The sequence below is a fragment of the Gymnogyps californianus genome, chromosome 1 (assembly GCF_018139145.2).
Source record: "Gymnogyps californianus isolate 813 chromosome 1, ASM1813914v2, whole genome shotgun sequence".
In the NCBI taxonomy this organism is placed as follows: domain Eukaryota; kingdom Metazoa; phylum Chordata; class Aves; order Accipitriformes; family Cathartidae; genus Gymnogyps; species Gymnogyps californianus.
In genome coordinates, this window is record NC_059471.1 from 112116780 (window position 1) to 112141612 (window position 24833).

Here is a 24833-nt window from a genome sequence, read left to right on the forward strand (position 1 = left end):
ACTCATGTGGAACAGTAAGCAACTCCACTAAACATAATAGGATGACTTTTGAAACAAGATACTATTCAATGTGATTAAAAGCACGTGGATAAGAATCTAACCCATTACGATTAGGTCTGTGTGGATGAATGCAGACAGACATGAGATTGCTTCATCTGCGGTCCAACTTGGAAGGATGTAACTCAGCTGCTACCCCAAGACCAAATTAGTACAGTGTTGATTTTGAGCTAATATGCCCTGCTAACGTGAGTATGCAGAGGAGAGGTGTCGTGGTTTAACCCTGGCTGGATATACATGTCCTGCAGGTCTCATAGACCCCTTGTGAAAATAAGGGATTGTGAACAAAGGAGGAAGAAACAACCTGTCTCTTCACTCAGGTTGCAGCTAAAAGTAATGCATGCAGTATACTGGTGGGTACTGAATGTGTGGAATTGTATCTACTGTAGAGGAAGAGCCGCCAAACTGCCAGACTGTGGGACTGACAGAAGGTCAGCTCTACAGAACGGAAAGGCTCTCAGGGACTTTGGTGGGCTATGGCTCAGGTTATGTCACGTTTTGTACATTTCCAAGCAAAAAGAAATAGATGATTTTAAACCCACCCTGAATTTGAAATGCACCTCTGTTTATGTAGAACAGGATGATTATTTTAAAATTTCATAGCACAAATACAGTTTAAGGCAGCAAGCAAAGAAATCTAACTGCTGTAACACTTTGATTTTCTGTATTTTCCAAAGCAGACAACTCCTAGGTCACTGGATTAATGAAGATTCAGAGGAAAGAAAAGAAGCAAATCTTTCACCAACTATGATCCCACTGAATCCCTTTCAAGTCAGCATCTGGGCTCTGCTAAGTCATTCCTCCACCATCAGAAGCACCTTTTGCATCGCTAGATGCAGAAGGCCACACTACTCCATCGCAATATGCAAGAAGAGAGCCCAGGTTGTACAAACTGATGGTATCATGCTACAAAATGGCATGCTTGCACCAAGTGGTAGGCTACAAAATGGTACACACAAACGGAAAAAAGTGTCAGCTACAAAGCAAATACACACTACTTAGAGAACAAAATAATGATACCTGTCATTAATGAAATTGTTTAAAAAACCCTTCAGAACAGCTGGGCTGGTTATGTCAGAAAAAGAGAAACAGTACCACAAACACATGCTAAAGTAACAAAGAAGGGGGGAAAAGTGCAAATATATACCTGTTGGTGTGAAGGTAAAAGACGGGACTGAAAAATCAAAACAAAATACAAACTGGTTATTAAGCTGAAGAGAGAAAGGGAAACATACCACATTAGTATAAATCTAGCAGACAGCTGAACATAAAACAAATGTATATAACTAATCCAGTAGTTCAGTCACATTGATATAGAAATAAAATTAAATTTGCGAGTCAGAAAGAAGCTTGTCTCTGCAGGTACTATTCTGAAAAAAAAGCTTGATACTCTATTGTGCTCCTAAGGGGACTGGACTGTGGTTTAGCCTTTCAAATACCCCTCAGTTTGGCATTTTAAGTTTTTCTGAAAATCCTAGCACAAACAAAACCCCCACACTGTTAATCGTTTTAGAATGCAGAATGACAAATTCCTTAACAAAGCCTTATCAAGGTCCTATTGAATTTTATCTGCAGTTTACTAAGTAAATGCTCATTATGCTGAACTAATAGGCACACTTAAGTATTCAGCAAGGAAATAATAATTATACAAAGGAACAAAGAGAACTGCTGTTTTACTGTCTCTGAATCAAGAATGGCACCAACTCTCACTGTAATAAAGGCACTAAAATCTACTGCAGCAATTAATTTTTGTTTTCATAGATGAGACTGTTAAACAGAGTTATTATCTTTCTTAAATAACCACAAAAAAAGGTAAAAGATCTCCCTAGATGTAACAACTTTCTACCTTTCAACCCTGGGCTTTAAGAGGGAAAGGTTAACAATGGAACAATGACATTGCTTGACAATCTTCACTCTCACAGCTACTATAAATCCTCTTTGGATCAATAGGGTCTCTAATCCAAATACAGAGCACTAGCATCTGCTCTTCCTATTAGCACATGCTCCCCCTTCTGTTGACAAGACAGTATAGTTTTTCTATCACTGATGGGCAGAAAAAGGCTAACATTGCCCTTTTCGATCTAATGACAGCAAAGAGAAATGTAAGAGAAACAATAAAATATTCACTGAAAGTAGCCTTGAGACAGAATTTGATCAGCAAACCTGGCACAGAAAGAAAAGGTTCTGGCTAATAGAACAACTGCTTAATCTAATTTTTACAATAACTCTGATGTTTAAGGGGAGTCCAGAGTGTCTTGTTGTTATAATTTAGGATATGCTGTAGTTTTTCCCCCCTTTTACCAAGCCGATTTATTTCCAGGGATATGACACTAAGCAAAAAAAGAAAAACCTCTGAGCATTTGCCCATTTCAGGCTTCATTTGTAGCACAGTTCTTTATCTTGGGAATTCCATTGTATTTTCTTTGAGCTAGGCCTTTTCATATAGCCAAGTTTAATTTAGCTACATTCAAAAATATAGAACCATAGTAACAAGCTTTCATTAAAATAGAAGGTGAATTTAAACCAGAGCTATTCAAAAGAGAATCAAGTGTCTCAAAATTAATTTGCAATCACAAGGACAGGAAAAAAAGTCTTAAACTACTGTCTCATTACTCTTCTGTGAGCTAAGTACTAAACCTACTTCAGTTTCTTAAGGAATTGAGGAACAGATGAACAGTGGTTCAACTAAATAAAATCTTTATCGCTACCACACGAAAGAACAACTTAGAGCTTCTATTAATAAACTCCTCTGAGTGTGTAAGAGTGCTAGTACAATCTGTATGTGTGGGAGTAGTGAAGTATTTTAACAGATGTCAGGCCTGAAGCTAAATATAAAAATAAATAAATAAATGCAAGACTGAAGAAAGTTTGGGCTTGCAGTGATGACTTGATGCACTGCAGAGTGGGAAACTACTTTGCAATTTATATTTCACTAAAGATGACTTTTTTCTTGAAGAATACTTGATAATGGAGATGCAGACCCTACTTTTCTATATGTTTTCATTAAAATCCCCACCAAATTACACAAAAGATAGTTTTACAGATATTGAAAAACACAGCTGTTTTGAACAATAGCTGATGTCATTAAAGTAACCATTTTTAAGGACAAATTGTATGCCTTTTGCTTAATCATAGGTACTGCTGAAAGCATAGTGATGTTAGTTTGACAGAACTGTAGAAAGGCAGTATGGCAGCATGCTATTAGTAAAACAAAACAGCGCAGGCCAATGCAGCAGTATGTCGGGGTCTGTCTTATCTAAGAAATCCTAGCAGAAAAAAATCAAACGTGAAATTCATCCCCAATTTCTGTGGTTACAACTCCACTACAACCACTGTGCCTGAAGTCTACCATGAGCATTGATACTTTAATAGCACAGAGGACACCTAAACTCTGCAACGCTCCAGAACTATTTCCATGTTTCCACTCACTCAGTTGCTATTTTTAGCACTGCTTCTTTTTCATAGCAACATACTGCTACTGTTTAAAAACATTTGTGTTATATTTGCCTTGTCTTGCCCATCACACATTCATTCTTGAAGTGACTAAAGAATGTAATCTCATGACACCTTTCATACACTGTGTGCACCTTTTAAGCCTACGTCTATCTTTTGATTGCTAAATATCAAACATTCTCCCTCTATTCCTTCAAAAGCAGGATCTCCTATATTCTGATTCATTCCGGAATTTACAGTTCTCACTCTATGAGTGCCTATGAGGTACTGCTTTGAGATGTAATGAACTGTAGCTTACTGAATTCACCTTTAACTTTGGGGCTTAATCAAAAGATTATTGAAACAGAAGAAATCAAGTTTTTATTCCAGAAGATCTTCCAGGTAGAGATTCTAGTTTTGTTTGTCACAGAGTATACTGTAAAGCACTGCTTGCCCACCGAGAATCTGATATAAAAGGTATCAATAACATGAAAACAAAGAGTGCTTTAAGTTAGTCCCACTGCTGCCATTCTAACCGAATGCAGATGCAAGATGTGATAGCCCCAGAATTCAGTCCCAACGAAGGGTCTCACAACAGCATTTATGAAAGAGTCTTGGAAAGTATTATTGACTGTTGTGCTTTTGCAAACAGTCACTTCACCACATTCCCCCAGAACACAAGGAAATTCAAGTACACGCACCAAAAGTGTTACTGTAATGTACACCACTGTTAGTATTCTTAGCAGCAAGCAAAGGACCAAACAGGAGGGACAATGAACTACCATCCACTTGGCTCCTTTTCACATGGTACGGTGTCAGGTAGCAAGGGCATATTGTAAGCTCCCAGCCTTAAATCCATCTTCACATTTCTCATTTGTAGGAGTATCTTTATGAAAAGCTAGTCTAGGTATTTTGCTAAAGGCTTATGCCTTAAAGCCAGGTTTAACACGTTATGTAAATATTGCTCTTTTCTGCATTTGCTCCTGATCCACACTTCCTGAAAGTATTGAAGTAATTTGATAATTCCTGCATCAAGTCTTAGAAGAACAAGAGACTGATGATAAAGTAAACAGCCAGTAAACAGGCATTCAGCAGCCAGCAGACTGAAATACATAATACGGCACCTTTTCTGATACCAGCGTAAGTACTAGTGAGTCCATTTCGCTTCTTCCTGTGGCGATATAACCAGATGCTGAAGACCATAAGGATAATCCAACAGGCTGCACCAATTCCAGCAATAAAGGCAGGCTGCTTTACTACATCAGAAATCTGCTGGGCTAAACTGACTTGATCTTCTGAAGACACAGGGTTTCCATGAGAATCTGAAAAAAAGACACCCAAAATAGCCAATTAATTTGAATGAGCAACTGTAAAAAGCAGCATGAAAAGAACTAACATAACCGTAGTCCAGTTTTTCAAGGTAAAATCCTTAAGACTGCTCTTCAAAATCTCTTTTTACAGGTCTAGATAGAAATGGTTTGTTTTCCATACAAGACAGCTACCTCCAGCTTCACTGACTTTTGTTTGTTTATGAAACCCGCTAAAATCAGGCCACTAGACATACAAATAGAAAGTTAGGCTCATAAATTTCAAATTTGGGGATGGCTATTTTTTTTTTTTATTTTAGGAAAGCAACACCAGCTTCAGAAAATTATTCAGAAAGTCAGCAAAGAACAGAGCAAGTAAAAGAAAGCTCAAGTATGAAACATGCATAGTCTGTTCTTTGAGCTCTGTGAATAGGTAGAAGTCAGCTACCCAAACATCCACTCTCATAACTGAAAATCACAGAAGAATTACAAATTCAAAGTACATTCACATGAGGTTGCTATTGAGGGATACATTTTAATTTAGCAGTTCCTGACAGATGACTTAAATCTTGTATTACACAGTCTAATGTACTCTTTGCAGTCCCTCACTTTGACCTCAATTAAAAAAGACTGAATATTTAAAAGGATGTAAAGAAGTAGAAGTACAAAATAACCAATCCTGCCCTCTTGATGTGGATGAAAAAGCTAAAGGATAACTAAGAAATGAGTTATGAGTTGGTAAAAATAGTCAAGCAGTCTCATTATTACTGAACAAACAGCCCTTTTCAAAAACAGTTTATCCTTAAACATCCCACATCAAAATAAAGAACATGTATTTTTAGACACACTTTTAATTTTTTTTTAATAGAGAAAGCACCTGTAAGAATCAGTCTTTTCTGCTCTTTCTGTACTGAACTTTTGCAAGAACCTTCTAGGAACAGCAGTAAGAATATTCAGTTAGCGACCAATGCTTTCAAACTGCAATGAAGCAACTCACTGCCTTCCTGATTTTTTACCACTACAGTGAGCGCTTACTGGAAATTTCATTACTGCACAGGGTGAGGGCAAGAATTCAAAACCTTTACTCAGAGTGAATATTGCTTTACACATTGCACAGCTTAGTCTTTGAAATACTCATTTTTACTCTTGTGTAAATCCAACAGTTAGTTGCTCTTTACTATGGGTAGTGACATCAGATTCAGAATGAGAAATTAGTGTTTTAAGGAGAAAGGTGCTGTTACTAATTCTATTAATATAAACTATATAAGAAATGAAAACCTATTTACTTAAAAACCAATACCTTTTCCCTACGAACTAAGCAGTGAATAACTTTTATTTTTTTTTTTATGATGACATGTCTTGCATTACTCCAAAATAAGCCTAAATAAAATATAAGAAACTGCAATACAACCAGGAGATGGAATCACAACAAATCATACAAATAACAAACCTCCTCTGGAAAAGGATACCTTTCTGAATGGGAAATGGCTAAATTAATAACAGCTTCTTCCAGTGAAGAATTCCAGATTTCAGTTTTTACGACATCGAGGTCAAATATCTATTTTGCCGAGGAATCACCACTGCCTTTGACTGCTACCTTATGGGAAATTTTATTTCATATTTCAGGTCCCTTTATCTTCTGTGACCCTAAGTGCACTGCCTAGTCTGAAAGTTCACCAGGCAGATTCATTCTTTTCTTACTAATACACCCTTTGTGTCTGCTGGGTTTATAGATTTCATGCCTATTTGTGCAAGGTTAAGATGGGTTGCTTCAGATTTTATGGAGACAGCCAAGTGAAGTTCCACACAAGTGGCCAGATGGGCTTAAACGTATAAGGTATACTGTGACCAATGAATTAAATCTGTCACTCTCTATCTCATCTTTTGTCTCTTTGCAGCTGAGGCCATATTAAGATATGAAAACTTTCATCATCAGTCTCTCTTCAAAATGAGTAAGCCTACTATTTCTATATTTTTAAACAGCTACACTACCTTGTACATCTTAATGGAATAGAATAAAAGATTTCTGGAGAACCTATGGTCCTGAATAAATTTAGAAGACTGATAAATATTTTTTTCTGTAATCCTTTACATAGATATATTTAAAACAAGAAATCCAGGGGAAAAAAAAAATCACAAACTCAAAAGCCAAATAAGAATATTTTTTAAACATGTCAACAATTCAGCCATACAGAAAGACAGTACTTTTATATATACAAACATTTTGCATTGCTCAGTCAATGCATGCCTGAAGATTACAAAATACTGAAGAATCTCTTTGAACATTTATTGTTCTAATTTTTAATTAAGATTCATTTCATGGTATTATTTTGCTAGACATTGCAAGCATAAGAACAGCATAATAATATATTTGCTTTTAAGAAACTAGGCTTACGGCACGTTGTACATGGGTGGACTGTTAAAGCCATTACATTAAATTAGCTGGTATATATTTACACACACGGTGAAGAGAAAAATGCATATGTGTTCATGTACAGTCATATAAACAGCATTATAGAAAAGAAGATGGAAGGGCTTTCAAGAGGCCACATTTGACCCACGTCCTGCTCCTCATATAATTCAAAAACAGAAAGTAAGCTAAATATAAAGCAAAGGGAATGAAATCTAATGAACCCCTCATTACTAAAAATTTCCAGGAACATTATCTTGCAAGCCTTTCTTTGAGAAGGGCATCCCCCCTCTCCATAATAGTCCTGGGAGATCTTGAATGACCAGTTAGGAAAAAAGCTCTTGAACTAAAAAACCTAATTTTTCTTCATCCCAAGAAATTTCTGGAACCTTTGACTGAGATATAAACGGTTCATAATCAACATTCCTGTTCCTGCTTGCACTCCTCGGGGAGACATGCCAAAATAAGTGAACATAAACATTCTACAGCAAAGCGCATCTTACTGCTAGAGCAGCAGCCGCAGCATTTAATGTACTTGAAAATGCCTCAGAGTTGTTGGAGCAGGCTGATCCCACAATTCCCTGAAACCAGCATATTATCACAGTGACTCATCCCTTCTTCTACCCCAAGATAAGAGCCTTCTTTTTAATTACAGATAATGTTGCTATGGCTATTGCTTACAAGCTACCCAATTTGACCGTCTTGAAGCTCCAAGTTTCAAACTTCAATGAAAATTAATTAGAATTTACTTCGAGAAGAACTGGGACCTCTAATTCTCTAATGTTAAATATTCATATAAATAATAATAATGTAAAACCTAACATTTAAGTTGTTAAATGTTAAATAAAAGATTAATATACAATTAAGATTGGAATGCCAAAGATTCAAAAAAGACAGGAAATTCCAGGTTCACAGGTGTGCAAGCAACCTTAACTTTGCCCTGTACGTGTAGAACCTATGGAATGGTACTTTTCCATATGACTGTCTCAGTATACAAAATGTACAAACAGTAAGTAGGAAGATGTAAGTTTTGTTGACATTGCTAATTCTGGCAATTCAAAACTTGCAAAACACCTGGAATCGGCAACATAACGTCTGAGTGTTTCCTCAAATATATGTACATGATGCAAAATGAAAATTATTTGGTAAAATATTACCAGGTTAAGCATATGCTGTTTTGTCTCCTTTCTAGTTATATACGTTTCCAAAACTGGAAAAATATTAGTTTAGCACTTCAATCTTATAACATACAGTTTGAAGAAACAGCACTGAACTGGTTTGGAAGGGTTTGCTGTGAGGGGAAAAAAAAAAGATTACTTTCTTCGAGTCATTTGCAGGCCACAAGACAGAAATATCAACAAAAAACCCTTACAACTATCACACTAGAAGTACTTGAAGGGCTGACATAATAATATCCCTGAAGGCATGCTAGCTAGTTCACAAATCGCATCTCCTAAATAAAGCAATTAGAATAATAAAGATTCGATGAGACTTTCTTGTGTTTTGTACACTTGAGACATCCACTGGTTGAATAATGCACTCAACATTTATAATAATTGTGCAGATGTCTCTTAATGAATAACTGCATACCATATATTCATACATATTAAGTGTTTAAAAGTAACATTAACTGCAGTTGTGGGGCTTCTCAGATCTGGTACCCTGAACAAAATACGTTGCAGTGTGTTCCAATTTCACTACTTATTTGCCAACAAGCATAGGTAATACTGCCACGCTATCACAGGTAGTATCCCATCACTGTACAGAAGTTAGGCTAGAGATCAGCAAAAAATAATTTGTTGTGATAATTCTCACCTTTCTGTGCGGAGCATTTTTGTAACCAATGTCCTGAGGTTACATGTCTTGACAAGAAAAACAGTTCTATCAAAATTCCATGATTTTTTCCTCCACAGCACAGTATTATAAGCACAATATAGTGAGCTGTGGCTAGCTCTCATGAAATATGAATTTTTTTCCTTAACATCAAAGCTCTTGCAGTCTTTCTTTATGTAAAATATCAACTTTTCTTTTAAAACAAACAAACAAATGGTTTTCCAGCCTTGGAATTCCACAGAAAGTTTTAAAAGGTCATTCAAAAGCCAAGAGGAAAATTCAGAAGCCCCAAGGGAAGTGTTTTAAGAAGACACATGATTTTTGAGTTGATCTCATGCTTTTAAACATTGAAAGGTGTTTTTTGAATAACAAGCAAGTATATTGTTGACTTGTCCCTGGTGGCACGGGAAGTCTGGGGTACTGCAGCTCAGTGAGCTGCTTCATGTCAGCTGAGACATGGAAAATGAAAGAGCTTTGAGCTTACAATTTTTATCTGTCTTTGTAACAGGTTAAGTGTGTGCACAAGGTCAGTTATTACAGCTCAGGTGATACATGGGACTGTGATTGCACGCCTCAGCTCTCAGAGAATCCAATGTCTCCTGTCCTCCCCTCTTGTTCTGGAAGGCGGTCTCTGAAAGGTGAAGCTTCCTCCTCTCACACACCCGGCTGAAACTCTGCAGAGGCATTTCTCAGTCACAAACCTGGGAGCACCCTGCACAGCACGCAGACTCAAACATGAGGTCACCGTGCAAGAGAGTAGGCTACACTGGGGGAAAAAAACCTCTTCTTTGGATGCTCCAGAGCCAGCTACAACCTAGTCTCACATTTTTGTAAGAAAAACACACTATAAGGAGATAGACATTTGATTTTAATGAAAAGTTCTTCAAAAAAACCCTAAGTGAATATCTAAATCACGTAGTATATCCTGTTTCCACACATGGAATTCTTAATTAGTTAAAAAAAGTAAGGACTGTAATAATTTAGGTATCAGGAGAAGATTTCCTGAAGGACTAGTTGGGATCAGTGACAGAAATGTAGAAAGTTGAAGTTGTCAGTGGCAAACACGCAGTTCCTACAGCACGTACGTACAGGGAGTCAGGACTCTTTCAAACCTTCTAAAAGTAGCATCCTTAGTCCTCCTTCCTCCCTCTCCCTGGCCTCCCTTCCCTTTCTCTGAAACCATGTAATTTATTGCTGGTGAAAAGTGCCAATTGATGACATCAACAAATTAATTTTCTTTCCTCAGAAGAGCTACCAGAAAACTCCAGTGTCTGCTCCACCCCCATGCTGGGAGCACATCCAAGAACTAAGAATGCGATTCCTTGCGGGGGCTGTAGGAGAACCTGTATCACAGGGTGGAGCTAGGTAAACTGCAGCCGTTCTTCTGCCTGGACGATTTTAGGTTGATCTGTGCTACTAAAGGGTACTCCTCTTAAATTTCAGTACTAATTCTAGCAGCCTCCTGCAGTTGCCGAAAGGACTGCAGCACTGTCTACGTATTTCTTTGTGCTGCTTCTAGTGGCATGGATCTCCACAAGACTTCTGTCTCCAGATCTTTGCCATGTAACAACCAAATTATGGGATTTTTACTACAGTATATGTAGATTTCGCCATGCCACTTAATTAGAAGCAAGCAATACAGACTATGAAAGCAAACCCCAACCACAAGGAAATATATGGATTCTACCAGACTTGCACATTTGAACACCCTCTGAGGTGTGTGATCACTTAATGCTTTCTAACATGGTGTCAGTAAAGGCCAGGAACCCAGAAGCAGGCAAAAATCTTACCCTGACAGAATCTCATTTGTTTCTTTTTCCATTTACCAAAACCCCAAAGTGATTAAGTTTCATGATAAAATTCACCTTCATTTAGCATTTGCTTATCATTGGAGAAAAGGAAAAAAAAAAAAAGTGGTTATGAAGTCTTCGGCTTTGAACATCAAGGTTACACCATTATTTTACACTCATAAGCCTCACTAATTCAAAATTTTCAAAATCTAAGCCGTATAGAACAAACTTGACTTTGACTGGAAAGCTGGCTGTAGGAAGCTGTGAATGGAAGCTGGCTATATGAAAGAACAATCCAACAAATAACTATGGGGTTTTGCACGTATTAATGGAATATCATATAAGCTGTGTGTAATTTTGTCGTAAAATCTCCATTAATGTAACTGGCAATCATATGCCTGTATAAGTTAAATAAGTTAAAGATGACCTTCATTTTAATAGCCAAGGAAACGTACATGTAATTTTCCAGAGAATATATTAGTCGTTCAGTCTTGCTTTCACATGCAGTAATTACAGATTTTTAAATACAAAAAGTGAAATAACAAGGAAGATCTACTAATGATACAGAGATAGATAGGACATAAAGTCCAAAGCAACATGCTGAGTTTGCTTTCACAATTATATACTGTAATGATAAGGTATTTTGATACAGGCATACTGGTAAAGCAGCATATGATTATACCTAAAGCTACTTTAAATAATGTTCAGCTAACCAACAGCAAAGATGCATTTCTCCCAGGTACATCCAGGAGCAATGTCCCTAGATCTGCATTTATGACAGAGAGATGTTTGGTGTAAATGGAGTTAGGATGTCAAGATTATTGTAAATCATCTGTGTACCCCTTTTTCCTGTACTCAGGTTATTTACTAGCTTTCACACATAGTTGCTATTTAGTGTTCCTAATTTTAGCATGCTCTTGTTTTTTTGCTTCAATAAAGAAAGATAAAATCTGATCAAGACAAATTACATCCCTAAACTAAAGTGAGCCAACACTTAGTGATTCACACTCCTCTACATGTTTTATTACACCAGTCTTAAGTGTGAAAATTCACCCTGAAAAATCAATAACCAAAAAGCACTGCTGAATTGGGAGATAAAAAAACCTGTCTTGTTACAATCCCATCTTTAGAATGCAGTTCTAAGGCAAGTTTAAAACCAGAAATGCCAAATCCTGCTGTTCCAGAGATCAAGTAACACTATCTATTTCACTTGTCTTGAAAGTGTTTCTGGTGCCATAAAAGACAAAAGCAAACAAATAAAAAAATCATTGAAACCAATAGGTAGGATTACCAGCAGGCTTACCTAATTGGATAAACTGGGGATCACTTTTCACTCCCGGTCCTGCTCCAGTACTTGCTGCCACTTCCACGCTGTATCGAATACCAGGAACTAGGGAGGGGATGACTACAGAAAAGGTGGAACCATCTACCGTCTTGTTTATATGGTATCGACTTTCATTGCCAAGACACCATACCTGCAGGGAAGTAAGTGTATGGTATGTATAAATGTTCAAAATTCAACACCAAAGGATAATTAGAAGGAAGGATGACACATTCCTTTCTGCTTGATAGAGAAATTTAGAATTTGTCACTACTCTAACATCTGCAGTCATGGATTGCTGTCCTAGGCACTGTATGAATACTGAAAAGATACTTCTTGTTCCAAAGAGCAGCTCCAACTACTAAAATTCTTTGATGGGTTTACTGTAATTCTTTTACAGTTCAACCAGTGACATCAGTGCTAATAAAACTAAAAGCATTAGTAACACGGAACAAATAAAGGAAGCCTTGTAGCCAAGAATCGTTCACATAAACAACAAAGTAAGAGCATTCAGTTAAATGAATTTGCAATTCTCTTGTTCAGGAATCATTCATCAAGCAAGGCTTTCTTCACTTAAGTTCAAGGGCAAGTCTTTCATCACATGACGTCACAAGAGAATCGATGTCATACTGGAATCCAAATGTTACTATTATTTTTTTTTAAAATGGCAGCAAGAGGCAAGGATTGAGTAATATGCCACCTTCTATTGGGAGACAACAGCATGGTATCTGTCCCGGTTTCGGCTGGGACAGAGTTAACTCTCTTCTTAGTAGCTGGTACAGTGCTGTGTTTTGGATTTAGTGTGAGAATGATGTTGATAACACTCTGATGTTTTAGTTGTTGCTAAGTAGCGCTTATCTTAAGCCAAGGACTTTTCAGTCTCCCATGCTCTGCCAGCAAGCAGGTGTGCAAGAAGCTGGGAGGGAGCAGAGCCGGGGCAGCTGACCTCAACTAGCCAAAGGGGTATTCCATACCATGGAACGTCATGCCCAGTATACAAACTGGGGGAGAGTTGGCCGGGAGGTGCAGATCGTGGCTCTGGCATCGGTCTGCGGGTGGTGAGCAACTGCATTGTGCATCGCTGGTTTTTTTTCCTTCCCCCCCCTTCCTTTTTTTGTTATATTCCTTTTCATTACTATTATTATATTTCATTATTACTATTGTTAGTATTATATTTTACTTTAGGTATTAAACTGTTCTTATCTCAACCCACGAGTTTCACTTTTTTTTTCCTTTCCTCCTCCTCACCCCACTGGGAGGGGGAGGGGGAAACGGCTGCGTGGTGCTGAGTTGCTGACTGGGGTTAAACCACCACAGTATCACATCTCATTTTTTGGTTGAGACCAGGACACAGGTCTAACGACTTCAATTCACCACTTTACAAATTACATCAGTGATATTAAATGATTGGGAGAAACAATATGAGATACTTTTATCTCTTTAGGCCTGCACCATTGATGTGGCAAATGCTTTTAAGAGTATGGTTGAACTCCCAACTGCTATTAAAGGTGAACTAGCAGCTAATCTAGATCTGCTAAAAAATTGATGAAGCTGTGTTGATTCCTTTTTATTCCCTTTCCACAATTGTATTGCTCTACAATCAGTATTTATCCAGAAAGTTAAATTAGTTAAATTCAGTACTTTATCTGTAAAGAAGTAAACTTTCCTGAGAACAGCAGCATTTCTGAACCTGTGCTGATTGTACACAGGAGGAAAGATTTTGCTTTTGACATATGGAGCTCCTAAAAGATTTAGTACCCAGATAGCTGCTCTTAATCCCTCGTGCAATTCTGCCGCTGTGGAGATTGCCAGGTGAGTGAGCTAGAGTTTCACGTATAGAACAATTGCTAGGGCCCTTTCTGTAGAGCCCTTTCCACCCGGACCCTGGAAATTTTATTTCACCTTCAGGATGTTTTAAGACCCTTTATCCCTCTCCGGATGCCAAGGATTGAAACAAGGCTAGTGGGACACTGTGAGGATCTGAAATGTATTTTAAGCTCCTTTGAAATAGAATCCCAATGCAGCATATATATAACTGTTTCTGCAGAGCAGGTCAGAGCACATGAAGAGAAGAAAATCTCCTTTTTATATTCTGATACTAAGTAGAGACTGTTTCAGTCAGCAGCAGTAGTATAATTATTAGTAATATTAATATTGCTCTTAAATCCTAAAGGATGGTCCATGAAAATGCTCTAATGTAAATAAGAACTCGATAAAGTGAGGAACAAAAGATTTAAATCTACATTTTGACTTACGTCATTTTCACAGAAATTGTTACTGCCACCTTGTACAATGGTGTATGTGCAAACAATAAAAACAATTTATTATGTACTTGTAACTGCGCACTACTAATTCATAAAAATGTTTTGTTCTTAGGCGCTCAAATACATGGAGAAATTCACAAAACAAGAATGTGAGGTTAAACATCAGGTTGTTCAGTACTTGCCACACTGTATTTGATTGTATACCTAAATAGGCAAGTGAAAACAAACTTTTAGAATGTTGTGAAGGAAGGAGGAATTCACATTAGAATAAACACATAAGTGAAGAAAGAATTAGTATAACAAGAGAATTTCTAACTTCATGCTAAGGAAGGAGGGAATGACTTCTGCTGGGATTTGAATTTCTGGCTTTTTGTGTGTGCTACTGACACTTCTTCAATTAAGATGGTATCCTCCTTCCTATTTATTTTATCCTTTAATTAAAGTAGGTACACTCTTGCCTTAGATCCGAGTTGCTGAGAAAACAACGAATTCCCCCACATATGCGTACCTTTTTTTCTGGGAGAAAACATAGGAGATAGAAAAACAAAGAGGAAAAAAAACCCAGAAAATTTTACAAGACTTCTATTTGGTTTTTTTCTTGTTATTAGTTCTTAATCTTAAATCATGGGTTCTGCATTTATTTAGTTTTTAGACAAAAATATTAATTACTTATAGCAACTTAAATAGCAATTACATACATATTCATTGTGTCTGTCTTCTGTCCATGGTGAAAAGCACAAAGGAAAATAATGGCATCCACACAATAAATGTAGATGTGAAACGTGCCAGTGTGCCGTCTACTGCTACACAAACACTACAAGACGCTTGCTCCTATACCTGATAGCCCATTACCTCTGAATGCTAGGAGGTATGTCAGGTATTACATCCACTTGGAAATGTGAATTTCCTGACTTTTATTGTTTTGTCCTTACAACCTTAACATTCCTCTGATGCAGTGTCTTGATGGAAATAATTCCACCTCTTCAGCTCAAGGTCTGTCTTTAAATAAAATAACTTTGCAAGTATTTTTTTTCCAATTACATTATATATCTGAAACTAAGCCATAAACTGATTTTTTTACCAGTTGACCAGGTTCTGAAAGGCGTTTTATTATTCTAAATTGACCATGAAGCTTAGCGATCTCTTCCCTTTCTCATTTCTACTGAGGAAAAAAAAAAAAAGCAGAATCAGTTTTGATGGCTAGGAGTATGTCTATAGCACAGCGCTTTAATCTGAAAAAAAGCCAAAACATTCTCATTTGAAGAATTTTCTCTATAATGTGCATTTGCAGGAGACTGAAACCAAAGATCCTGCCTCTCTGTGGCTATAAAGCTTACTTGATATCCACAACTAGACATTTAAAACGTCTGTAGTTTGCTTAGGAAAAATAAGCTTCATTTACTTTGCTATGTAAATGATCGCAAAACAATTTGAACTGAAGATAAATACAGTGTATGTTGCTAAACGAACATCAAATAATAAATACTTTATAATGTACTTACAATTTGTTAAAAATTAAATAGCATAATGAGAACTGTATTTGTGTGAAAGAAAAGAAAAATTTCTATACACTAAATACATTTATTATTATACAAGCACATTCTTTACTTGAAAATTTTCCATTTGTTTTAACTACCCAGTTACGCATAATTTACTCAGATCTTAACACTGTTAATTATTATCCCTGAGCTTTTCAACTCATTAAGCCTGTTTATATTTACTACCTCGGCCAATGTCTTTGAGTCACAAAATGGTTCTCAAACAGGTATGGTTCCCTCTCTACTTGTGTGCGCATTTCTCAAGTTATAATGAAGGCAAGAAGGTAGTTGTTTTAATGAAGAGTGTTGACCCTTTGCTTTGATTTATAGAGGCTGTTTTAATTGCCTTCTACCATCTAGACAGAATTACTAAATATGGAGTTTGATTCAAAGAAGTGATTTTTCTATCTCGTTTTCTCTGACTAACCAGGAGATGGAGCCAAGCATCCACGAACAACCTAATCTGTCACTACCTGGCCAATACCCCCTCTGCCAGGGGATCAAGGCATGCCAGCAGTACCTTATATTCTTGAACCATCCCGTTCTGGTTGTCCTCGGGGGGTGGCTGCCAAGTGACCACAATTGCCGTCCCGTTCCCATCGTTCTTAGTTACTGAAACACTCTGAGGTGGAGCACTAGGAGCTGTTTGTTTAGAAAGGATTGAACGGTTAAGTTCGTCACACGTGTAAGTGAGCTTTTTTAAGAGGAAGATGGTTTCTGGGTTACACAAATGCATTCTTTTATGCCCCACCCTTCATTGAGGGCAGTTCTTGCCCACAAGATAAAATGATACAGAAGGAAAGTGACGTGAACCTGCAACCAGGCTCCTGAGTTCTGCTGCAGTCTCGCTGTGCAGGACAGGAAAAGTCACACTTGTCACCAAACTCAGATACCCATTACCTCAGTGTCACCGTCCTGAGCACTGAACTCCTCATTGGTCTCAAATCATTTCACCCAGGATCAACAGTTTTGAAAAATAAAGTCTATAAATTGACCCCAATAAAATGTTAAATCTCAGTTCCTCTAGTGTGTAGATAATAATGAGTAACACAAAACTTATTAAAATCAGGACAGAAGGTGTTAGTATGAACAAATTTATAATAATAATTTATGTATTGCATTTTAAATAGTCTTTCTAAAAACCGGATGCTTAGCTGATACTTAGGATGAATGCAGTTAAGCACAACTCTTGAACCACTTGCAGCAATAAACCAGAGCTACATGGCATTTATACTGGGGAGGGAAGAGAGAAGGGGAAAGGCTGCACATCCCAACAGAGGCACTGAAATCCCTATTCAGAGGCACTGGCCATCTTGCATACTCATTATGCCTGAGCAGCAACAAAAGGAAGAGCTTCATGAACCTCCTCTTTTTAGCACATGTATGAGATGGAAATACATAATTTAGTCCACTATATCTGTTGCCCTCATTCATCTTTTCATTTTGTCTTACTGATTGATCCAGATATAAAAGCCTGGTAAAAATGTGGTTTCCATTCCCTCAGCTATAGCACTTTGATGATTTCTGTGGTGTCTGCTATCTACTCAAGATAGTGATTAGCAAGTGCTTGAATCTGACAGAAGTCACTTGTGACCAGATCATGAACTCAGCAGGGAGGAGTGCACACTGCAGTGAAGATAAAAAGTGCATTTCCCATTGTGTGTTGGAGGGGATTTTTGCACATCTCTCTCTCTCTCTCTCTGGCATGGTTCTGAATATTTACTTCTGTGTCACCAAACAATTCACATAATGATCAGCCCAACACAGCCTCCTCTGCCGCAGATTGCTGCTCTCAAACAGCATGCACTTCAAACAAAATCAAATAATGAACATATCAGAGGAAAGCAGGCCAGACTACTACTTCAAAAAGGAAAGATGAAGACAGTCTGGCTCCTACTTGCCTTCTTCCAGGGTCTTTGCAAATTTCACTTCGCTATCTGCTCCCTGAAACTCATTAAAAAAAGGGCGGGCCTTGATTTCGTAGTTTACACCTTTCTTCAGCTCGGGAATGATAACGCTGTTTTTGGTTGGAGTCCTCACTTCAAAGATTAACCACTCTGACTCTCCATAGGATGCTGGCGTAGGCCGGTACAGAATTTTATATCCTTGAATATACTGGGATTGCTGGTCCACCTGGCAAGACAGCAGAACACACAACACATCCTTTAACAAACAGGAACCAGGAATGATGTCTGTGACACTATGCACGGTTCTTGGACTATCTGTTCATTTTATTCAAAGTAAACAACACTGCCAAAGCAGATAAAGGCTCCTTGCATTACACCAAATTACAGGCCTGATTCACAAGTGCATTAATCTGTTTGATGCTGATAGAACTGCGCTGTTTTCCGTGGTTTTATGAAGGCATTAAAGGGGGTAATGGAGTTGTATAATATGTCCCAGCTCTGCGAAATGAATAGCCTTTGCATCTGCGGAGCGATGGAGCTCAGCACAGGCCAGACTTCTGCCCATTCGAATCTGCCCAGCAGGGCAGGGGGCACATGGGGAAAGGGGGGAGGGTGAGGGCAGAGGATCTACAGCTCCACAACTCAGGGTGATGAATACGGAGATCAAAGAGAGAGCCTGCCAACTCTCCCGAGGTGTGGAATCCTCCCAAAATCCATGAAATGAGCACCACTTCCTGCCTGCTTCCTTCTGGAGAAAATAAATTGAAAGGGCAGCCAGCTGGCACTATCTCCATCGCTGTGATTAGGCTGGGCTCTGTCAGAGGGCAGATTTGTCCAAGCACTTCCTCCATGTCCACCCACTCAGCAGGAGGCTCCTCTGCTGGAGGGAAAGGGCTGTTTTGAGAGGGCTCTGAAGAGGCTCATAAAACTCAGAATGGTAACACAGATGAGACTTGGAAAAGCAGATCAAAAATGATACTCAGTGGTCCTGAGTGCTTTTTAGGCCGAGGTCATTTTATATCAGATGTATGGAGAAAGAGATCTTAATGTAAACAAGGGTGGGACTCGCAGTGTTTGGCTATAGCTGAAACAGAAAGCTATCTTATAGATGTGATCTCTCATGGAGTGTTCACTGTCTTTTAACTACCGGTTTCAATTTCTGATGAATAAGAAAGTCCAATAACAACAAAAAAGTTTTTAAAAGTGCATCAGATTTTCCATATTTTCAAAAATCTCATACAGTGATATAATAAAACTGTTTGCTTGCAATTTTACTCCAAAAAGCAACACATTTAATTTTTAATAATCATATAAAGAACGCGTGTGCTAGCTGAAACTGAGGTAATGCTTATTTTTGAAATTGCAGAGAAGCCACAGGCCGCCCAAGAGACTGACAAAAACTGCCTGTCTGGAAAAGGTTGTTCTGTAAGTAAAGGTCAAACAAAATTGTGCTAGGAACCTCAAAGATGTTTTAACGTTATTAGTTAAAACAGGAGATTGCCTGCTGCAGGTGGCCGTACTGCAGGTGACAGTGTAATTACCGTGCAACACAGCAGATACTATTTGTACTCTTGCAGCACCGAGGAGCCCTGGTCGTGGACCAGGACTCCATTGGGCTAGGGCTCTTCTACAAAGTCAAAACGCCTTTTCTTCCTGTTCAAAATGTTCTGCCATGGCATGGCAGGGGCTACACCCTGTGCTCTCCTACACTGTCCTTGCCAATATATTGACATGTTCAGATGGAAGTCCTAAAAAGACCTCAAAGCTCACTCCCTTTGGTTTCATTCCTGCACTTGGTATAATTATCCCCCATTTTTTCTTCATTCCACATTTTATTTTAAAGCTGCTCTTCTTTGAATTACATTTTTTTATCTCATTGCTTGGTACTTGCAGTTTCCCATGTTCTTCTTTCTCTTCATTTCTACCGATTGATTGCCAAATGTCTCCCACAGTAAGCCATTTCTAATCCTTTCTCTCACTGAGGCCTCAGCCTTGTAAGCCTACTTGAATCTTTTTCACATATGTTCCCATTCCCCTTGCTTCAGGACTCCTACGGTATTGTTTCCTCACTCTCTCATTTCCTCTGCTATATCCTCCACGTGGCCAACTTCCTGCTTCCTCCTGCCACAGCAACGTCAACACAACATCAGAAAATGGTTTGCCCTTTTTGTCTCTTCTCCCTGTACTGTGCGTACTCATAGCACCATGGGAAAGGATAGGTTCAGATGAGGCTGTATGGGTTTGGGTGTGTTTTTCGGTATGTATGTAGGATGGAAGTAACACTTTCAAACAGAGCTATGCAGTATTTCTCCCCACTGGTGACTGACAGACAGGGAAGTGCCCATGTTATCTCATTAGGGGGCTGCTACACTTCCTATTGAAAGCAGTGCAAAAGCTTATGACTTAAGAAGGCTCTGATCAGTCCTTTAGCTTCCAGAGGAGGACTCTGAAACTCTCACCATATTGTAAACAGCATTCCCTATGGAGACATAAAACGGTGAAAATGGGACAAAATTTAATGAAGTAGGAAAGCAATGCCCAAGTAGCACTCATTCAAGAGAAAAACATTCGCAAGCATATGAACTACACAGCTTCTTAAAGCATGACTCCACTGCAGTCAAACAGTACAATTCAGCAGTATATATAACCACCTCCATGATACAGATTTATACTTACAGTCCAATGAACTTCAATTGAGGAGGAAGAAAGGATAGTAGGGTTGTGCAGATGTAGTACCACATCACCTAGTTCTCTCTGGACCTGCCTGTGATCCACACCTTGACTTGTTGGTGGAACATCTGTAATAATTTAAGATTCCATTCTCACAAGTATATATGATTGTTAAAATAAGTATATGTATATACAAATTAATGTATCATAAAGTATATGATGCTATCACCAATGAAGTTTACCCTAAGTACTTCCCAATTATGTAAGAAAAAACTACATGAAGTATTTTCCTGGGCAAATCACCAACGCTTAGGTAGTACCAAATCAACGCACTGCACTTTCTTCGACAGAGAGAAACAGGAGGGAAAAGCTGCATAAAAAGAAAAACCACACTCAGGGATGTCTTTGGTAAATGACTACAGCAGCATCTCTTTATTTTTTCCTGCTGGGATGAGAAAACATTCTATTACCCATAGCAAATTCCAAGAGACCAGGAAACCAGTGAAGAACAGCAAAAGCAGAAGCTGTATCTTCAGATAAATTTATGGGCAAACTTACTGGTTTTAATTACAAAATAAAGGTAACAACTGAAGAAAAGAAAAATGACTCATGCGGCTGCAGCTTCTCTGATGGCAAGTGACTTCTGTAAACACGAGGCAGAGCGCAGCCGAGTGCTGTCTGGCTCTTGTGACATTTGGTCTATCTTATAGCTAAAAGAATTGTTCATACGCATGAAGGGACAAATTCCTCTCAAAATACGCAATGGTACAACGGAAACATATTTCCTGCATGCAGAGCCCTTGAAAAGCATATTTAACTGAAATGGAACGACTGTCAGACATGTATAAAATTTATAGGGTAATCACTAATAAGGTGTCTAAAACATACATGTAATATGGACAGCAGAGTAACACAGTTTCTGTATTGATTTCATATATCTCTCTTTGATCACTTCATTTTAAACAAATACCATGCTGACTATGCCTAAAAATCACAGACTGGGAAATTCATGAAAAGTACTTATAGTGATATCTTTCTTTCTTTCTTTTTTTTTTTTAATTAATCTAATTCCAGATACAGAGTAATGCATTACATAAACTTTGCTCCAGCCTGCTACTGCCCTGCCTGACCTCCTCTAGTGACAAAGCAAGATCAGGAAATCTTCAAGGGTTCTGTTCTCTGAAGACCTTGGAAATTTCCATACCTGCCTGCTTACAAGAAGTGCCAAAGAGAGAGTACACAGAAATTGCATATGTATTTATGTACAACTACAACTACTGTAATAAGTCACTGTAGGTGTGTAGACTATCTTGAAAACTGAGGTTTGGGCAGTGCAGTTGATGCTGATACAGAAGACACTTATTAAATGCAAGTGCAACACTTGTAAAGCATGCTTTTTTGCATGGTGGTCATATTCTCAGTTTACCAGCTTTTGGTCTTGTCTAAATAATAATAAAACCATTGTAAGACTGCATTAGGACAAGGCATGAGGACAAGTTTCTTTCCAGAAATATAATTCCCATTTGGGAATACAAAGCCTATGACACTTTGAACTTTTATCGTACAGTTTCCTCGACATGTACAAGAAGATGGGATTTCTTCCAAGTTAAAGCAGCAAACTGAGGTTAGCATGCAGTCAGTGGGTAGACAAATCTGGATTCTTAGCAAGGAATACTGATAACAACAAAACAGCAAAACCAAAAAACCCTCCACTGAGTCACTGCTGTATCCACACGTAGCATGCTCTGCCAAACAGTCCATTTATCAGAGTATTTCCCTCCCCACAAAGTTAAGAAAGCATTAAAAATAGAAGCTTCTGTTTGGACAGTTGCCTAAATAACACCCTGCTTAGAATGTAACAGGAAAGTCAGTGGAATAATTAGTTCTATCTTTGCTGGTCATAAAAGATCAGTCATCAACAATATGAATCAAACTATTAATAGGCTCAGCCATTTGCACATCTGTGCTATACGACAATACGTGTGTTTTCTTGTTTTGGCTCCAAGCTTCCAAGACAGAGACTGTCAGTGAGAACACGTAATCATGTTGTTGTTGATGTCGGTAAAGTGTAAAGATGAAGGTAGGTTAGGTTGCTGGTCTGGACATGCATTTAGGACAAGACTATACCACCTATCTAGACAAAAGTGAACTGGGAAATTTTTGAACTTACTTAGCTAGATCACAACTTACACAAAACTGAAATGGTATTGGAAAAAGAGTGGAACTGCTTTAAAGAACTTGACACTTGATTACATTTCTTACTATTGATGAAAATTTTATCTATTGGTTGTTATTTTGACTCAGGCTTTGTGTGGTTCTCAGGTCTTCAGCTCTACTAGATGCCCAGAGGACAGCAAAGCTTTTCCATGCCATTATAAACCATTCAGTTCTGTTGAATGAACAGAACACTGCCTCATTTGCTGTTTATCAGTCAGGTCAGTGATCAGTTCATTTGGGACGTTCAGACCCGATACCTCATCTCATCTCCAGGAATGAAACTACACTGCATGAAAAACAGATTTGTGCAGAACACTGCAGCCTGCCCACATAATAACACGTGTTGCCCTATTCCCAGGAATACAGAAATCGCTAAAAGGCTACTAAATCTCTCCTTGGTAACAGACTTAGGAACCCGTGCAACCCCTATTTTCCATGTGGCCGTGACTCTGCTGTCTATATATATCCATTGAAATTGTCACCCATCAGGAGAAATGCATAATAACAAAGGACAGCAATGTGAAATTGTTCACTCCCCAGTGGGATGAGAGAGACTTGCTTTCAGACCAACTTCAGAAAAAATGAAAAGTCACCAAAGGAAAATGCTTTGTTTCCTTCAGGGAACTTCCTTTCAGAAACAAACATGTACTTACTTATGCAAACAAAGAAACAAACATACAACACAGGCACTCTTAATAAGCCAATGGGTCAATTTCTCCAGTAAGTAGGAAAAGCAGAAAAAAAAAGAAAGATGATCTCTATTACTTTTACTTTGAAAAAGAGTATGTCCAGTTTTTCCCTTCTTAAGAACCTAAGTATTTCTACTGGAAAAATGCAGGCTGCAAAGTTGCAATGCATTATTCCCTGTACACCATCAGAAGTAACATTTGTTTTCTACAGCGAACACAAAGTTATTTTAAATTTTACATAGCCGGATTCAGTCCGCAGCTGGACTTCAGTCATAGCTGGAGTCAGCGGATGACTCCTTCATCCACTACTACCCAGCCTTTTCTTCCACTTGGCTATCTGTAAGCATTGTCTCTCTTCCCTACTATTTTACTTTCAATAGTTGTACTATTGAAATATTTTTAATGTATTGCCAAAACCTCTTTACTGGCTCATGATGCCCAATTCCTTCAAACTTTAAACTTCTTTCTTTCTTAATGCAGCAGAAACCAACTTAGATTATGTGCTGTTTCTCTCTCTGTCTCAGTCTTAAGCCTCATTTGATTCACTGGACATAATAATAACAACATTTCCACAGAATTTGAGGATTTGCATGATAACTTAAAAAATCAGAGATTACTTTAGTTGCTAACAAGAACTATTCTGCAAGATGTAACTATCTTTGCATACTAGGATAAGAGATACTAGGGTTCCCTTAGGCAATGCAATATGCGGTCTAAGCAGCTTTCAGAGTCTATGTTATAGAGAAATGCAAGTTTAAACACTGTATTTTACTATCTAGTATATATTAGAGCCAGGATAGGCAGACAGTAGAAAGCTAACAGAATTCCTGCATCTGGCATTGCCCAGTCAACTTGTGACAGCCACTGTGGACACCTAAAATGCTCAGTATCAAAAGCTTACCTTGAGTTTTCACTGGATCAGATATTTGGCTTGGGTCACTTAGTCCATACGCATTAGCTGCCCTCACAAGGAATAGATAAATTGCATTAGGTTTTAGCCCTTTAACTGCAAAACTCTCTGTTTTCACATTTTCAGCTACAGTTTGCCAGCTGCTACCAGATGCATGGCTAAGGATAAAAAACACACACCAGCAGGTTAGCACGTGCTTCTTTAACACCATATTATATATAAGCGTAAGTACAGCAAGATCACATGAGACTCATATACCTGAAGGCCTCAATTATGTAAGAGGTTGGTGTTGCACCTGAATTCAAATTAGGTTGCCATGACAATGTTACTGTATTTCTGCTGACATCTGTAACCTCAGGTTTTGATGGAGCACTAGGAATCAAGTTCGGGTCAGTGGGTCTTGGTGGCTGCACTGGGACTCCAAACTCTAACAAAGGAGAGACAAATGCTGAGTATCGACAGGAAGTAGCTCTAAGCTAAATGCTGTT

At 38.2% G+C, this 24833-nt stretch overlaps 1 protein-coding gene across 1 annotated transcript in view; it reads right to left on the reverse strand.

Annotated features, from left to right (window-relative positions):
- ROBO1 (roundabout guidance receptor 1) overlaps positions 1-24833 on the reverse strand; it is a 321785-nt gene that overhangs the window by 32320 nt on the left and 264632 nt on the right. Inside the window, exons 12-18 of the mRNA XM_050915366.1 lie at positions 24604-24772; positions 24337-24503; positions 20536-20657; positions 17854-18085; positions 16473-16594; positions 12133-12304; positions 4614-4811 (exon numbers count right to left, since the gene is read on the reverse strand). Coding sequence (XP_050771323.1) covers positions 4614-4811; positions 12133-12304; positions 16473-16594; positions 17854-18085; positions 20536-20657; positions 24337-24503; positions 24604-24772 — 1182 coding nt within the window. The remainder of the gene's footprint in view (positions 1-4613; positions 4812-12132; positions 12305-16472; positions 16595-17853; positions 18086-20535; positions 20658-24336; positions 24504-24603; positions 24773-24833) is intronic.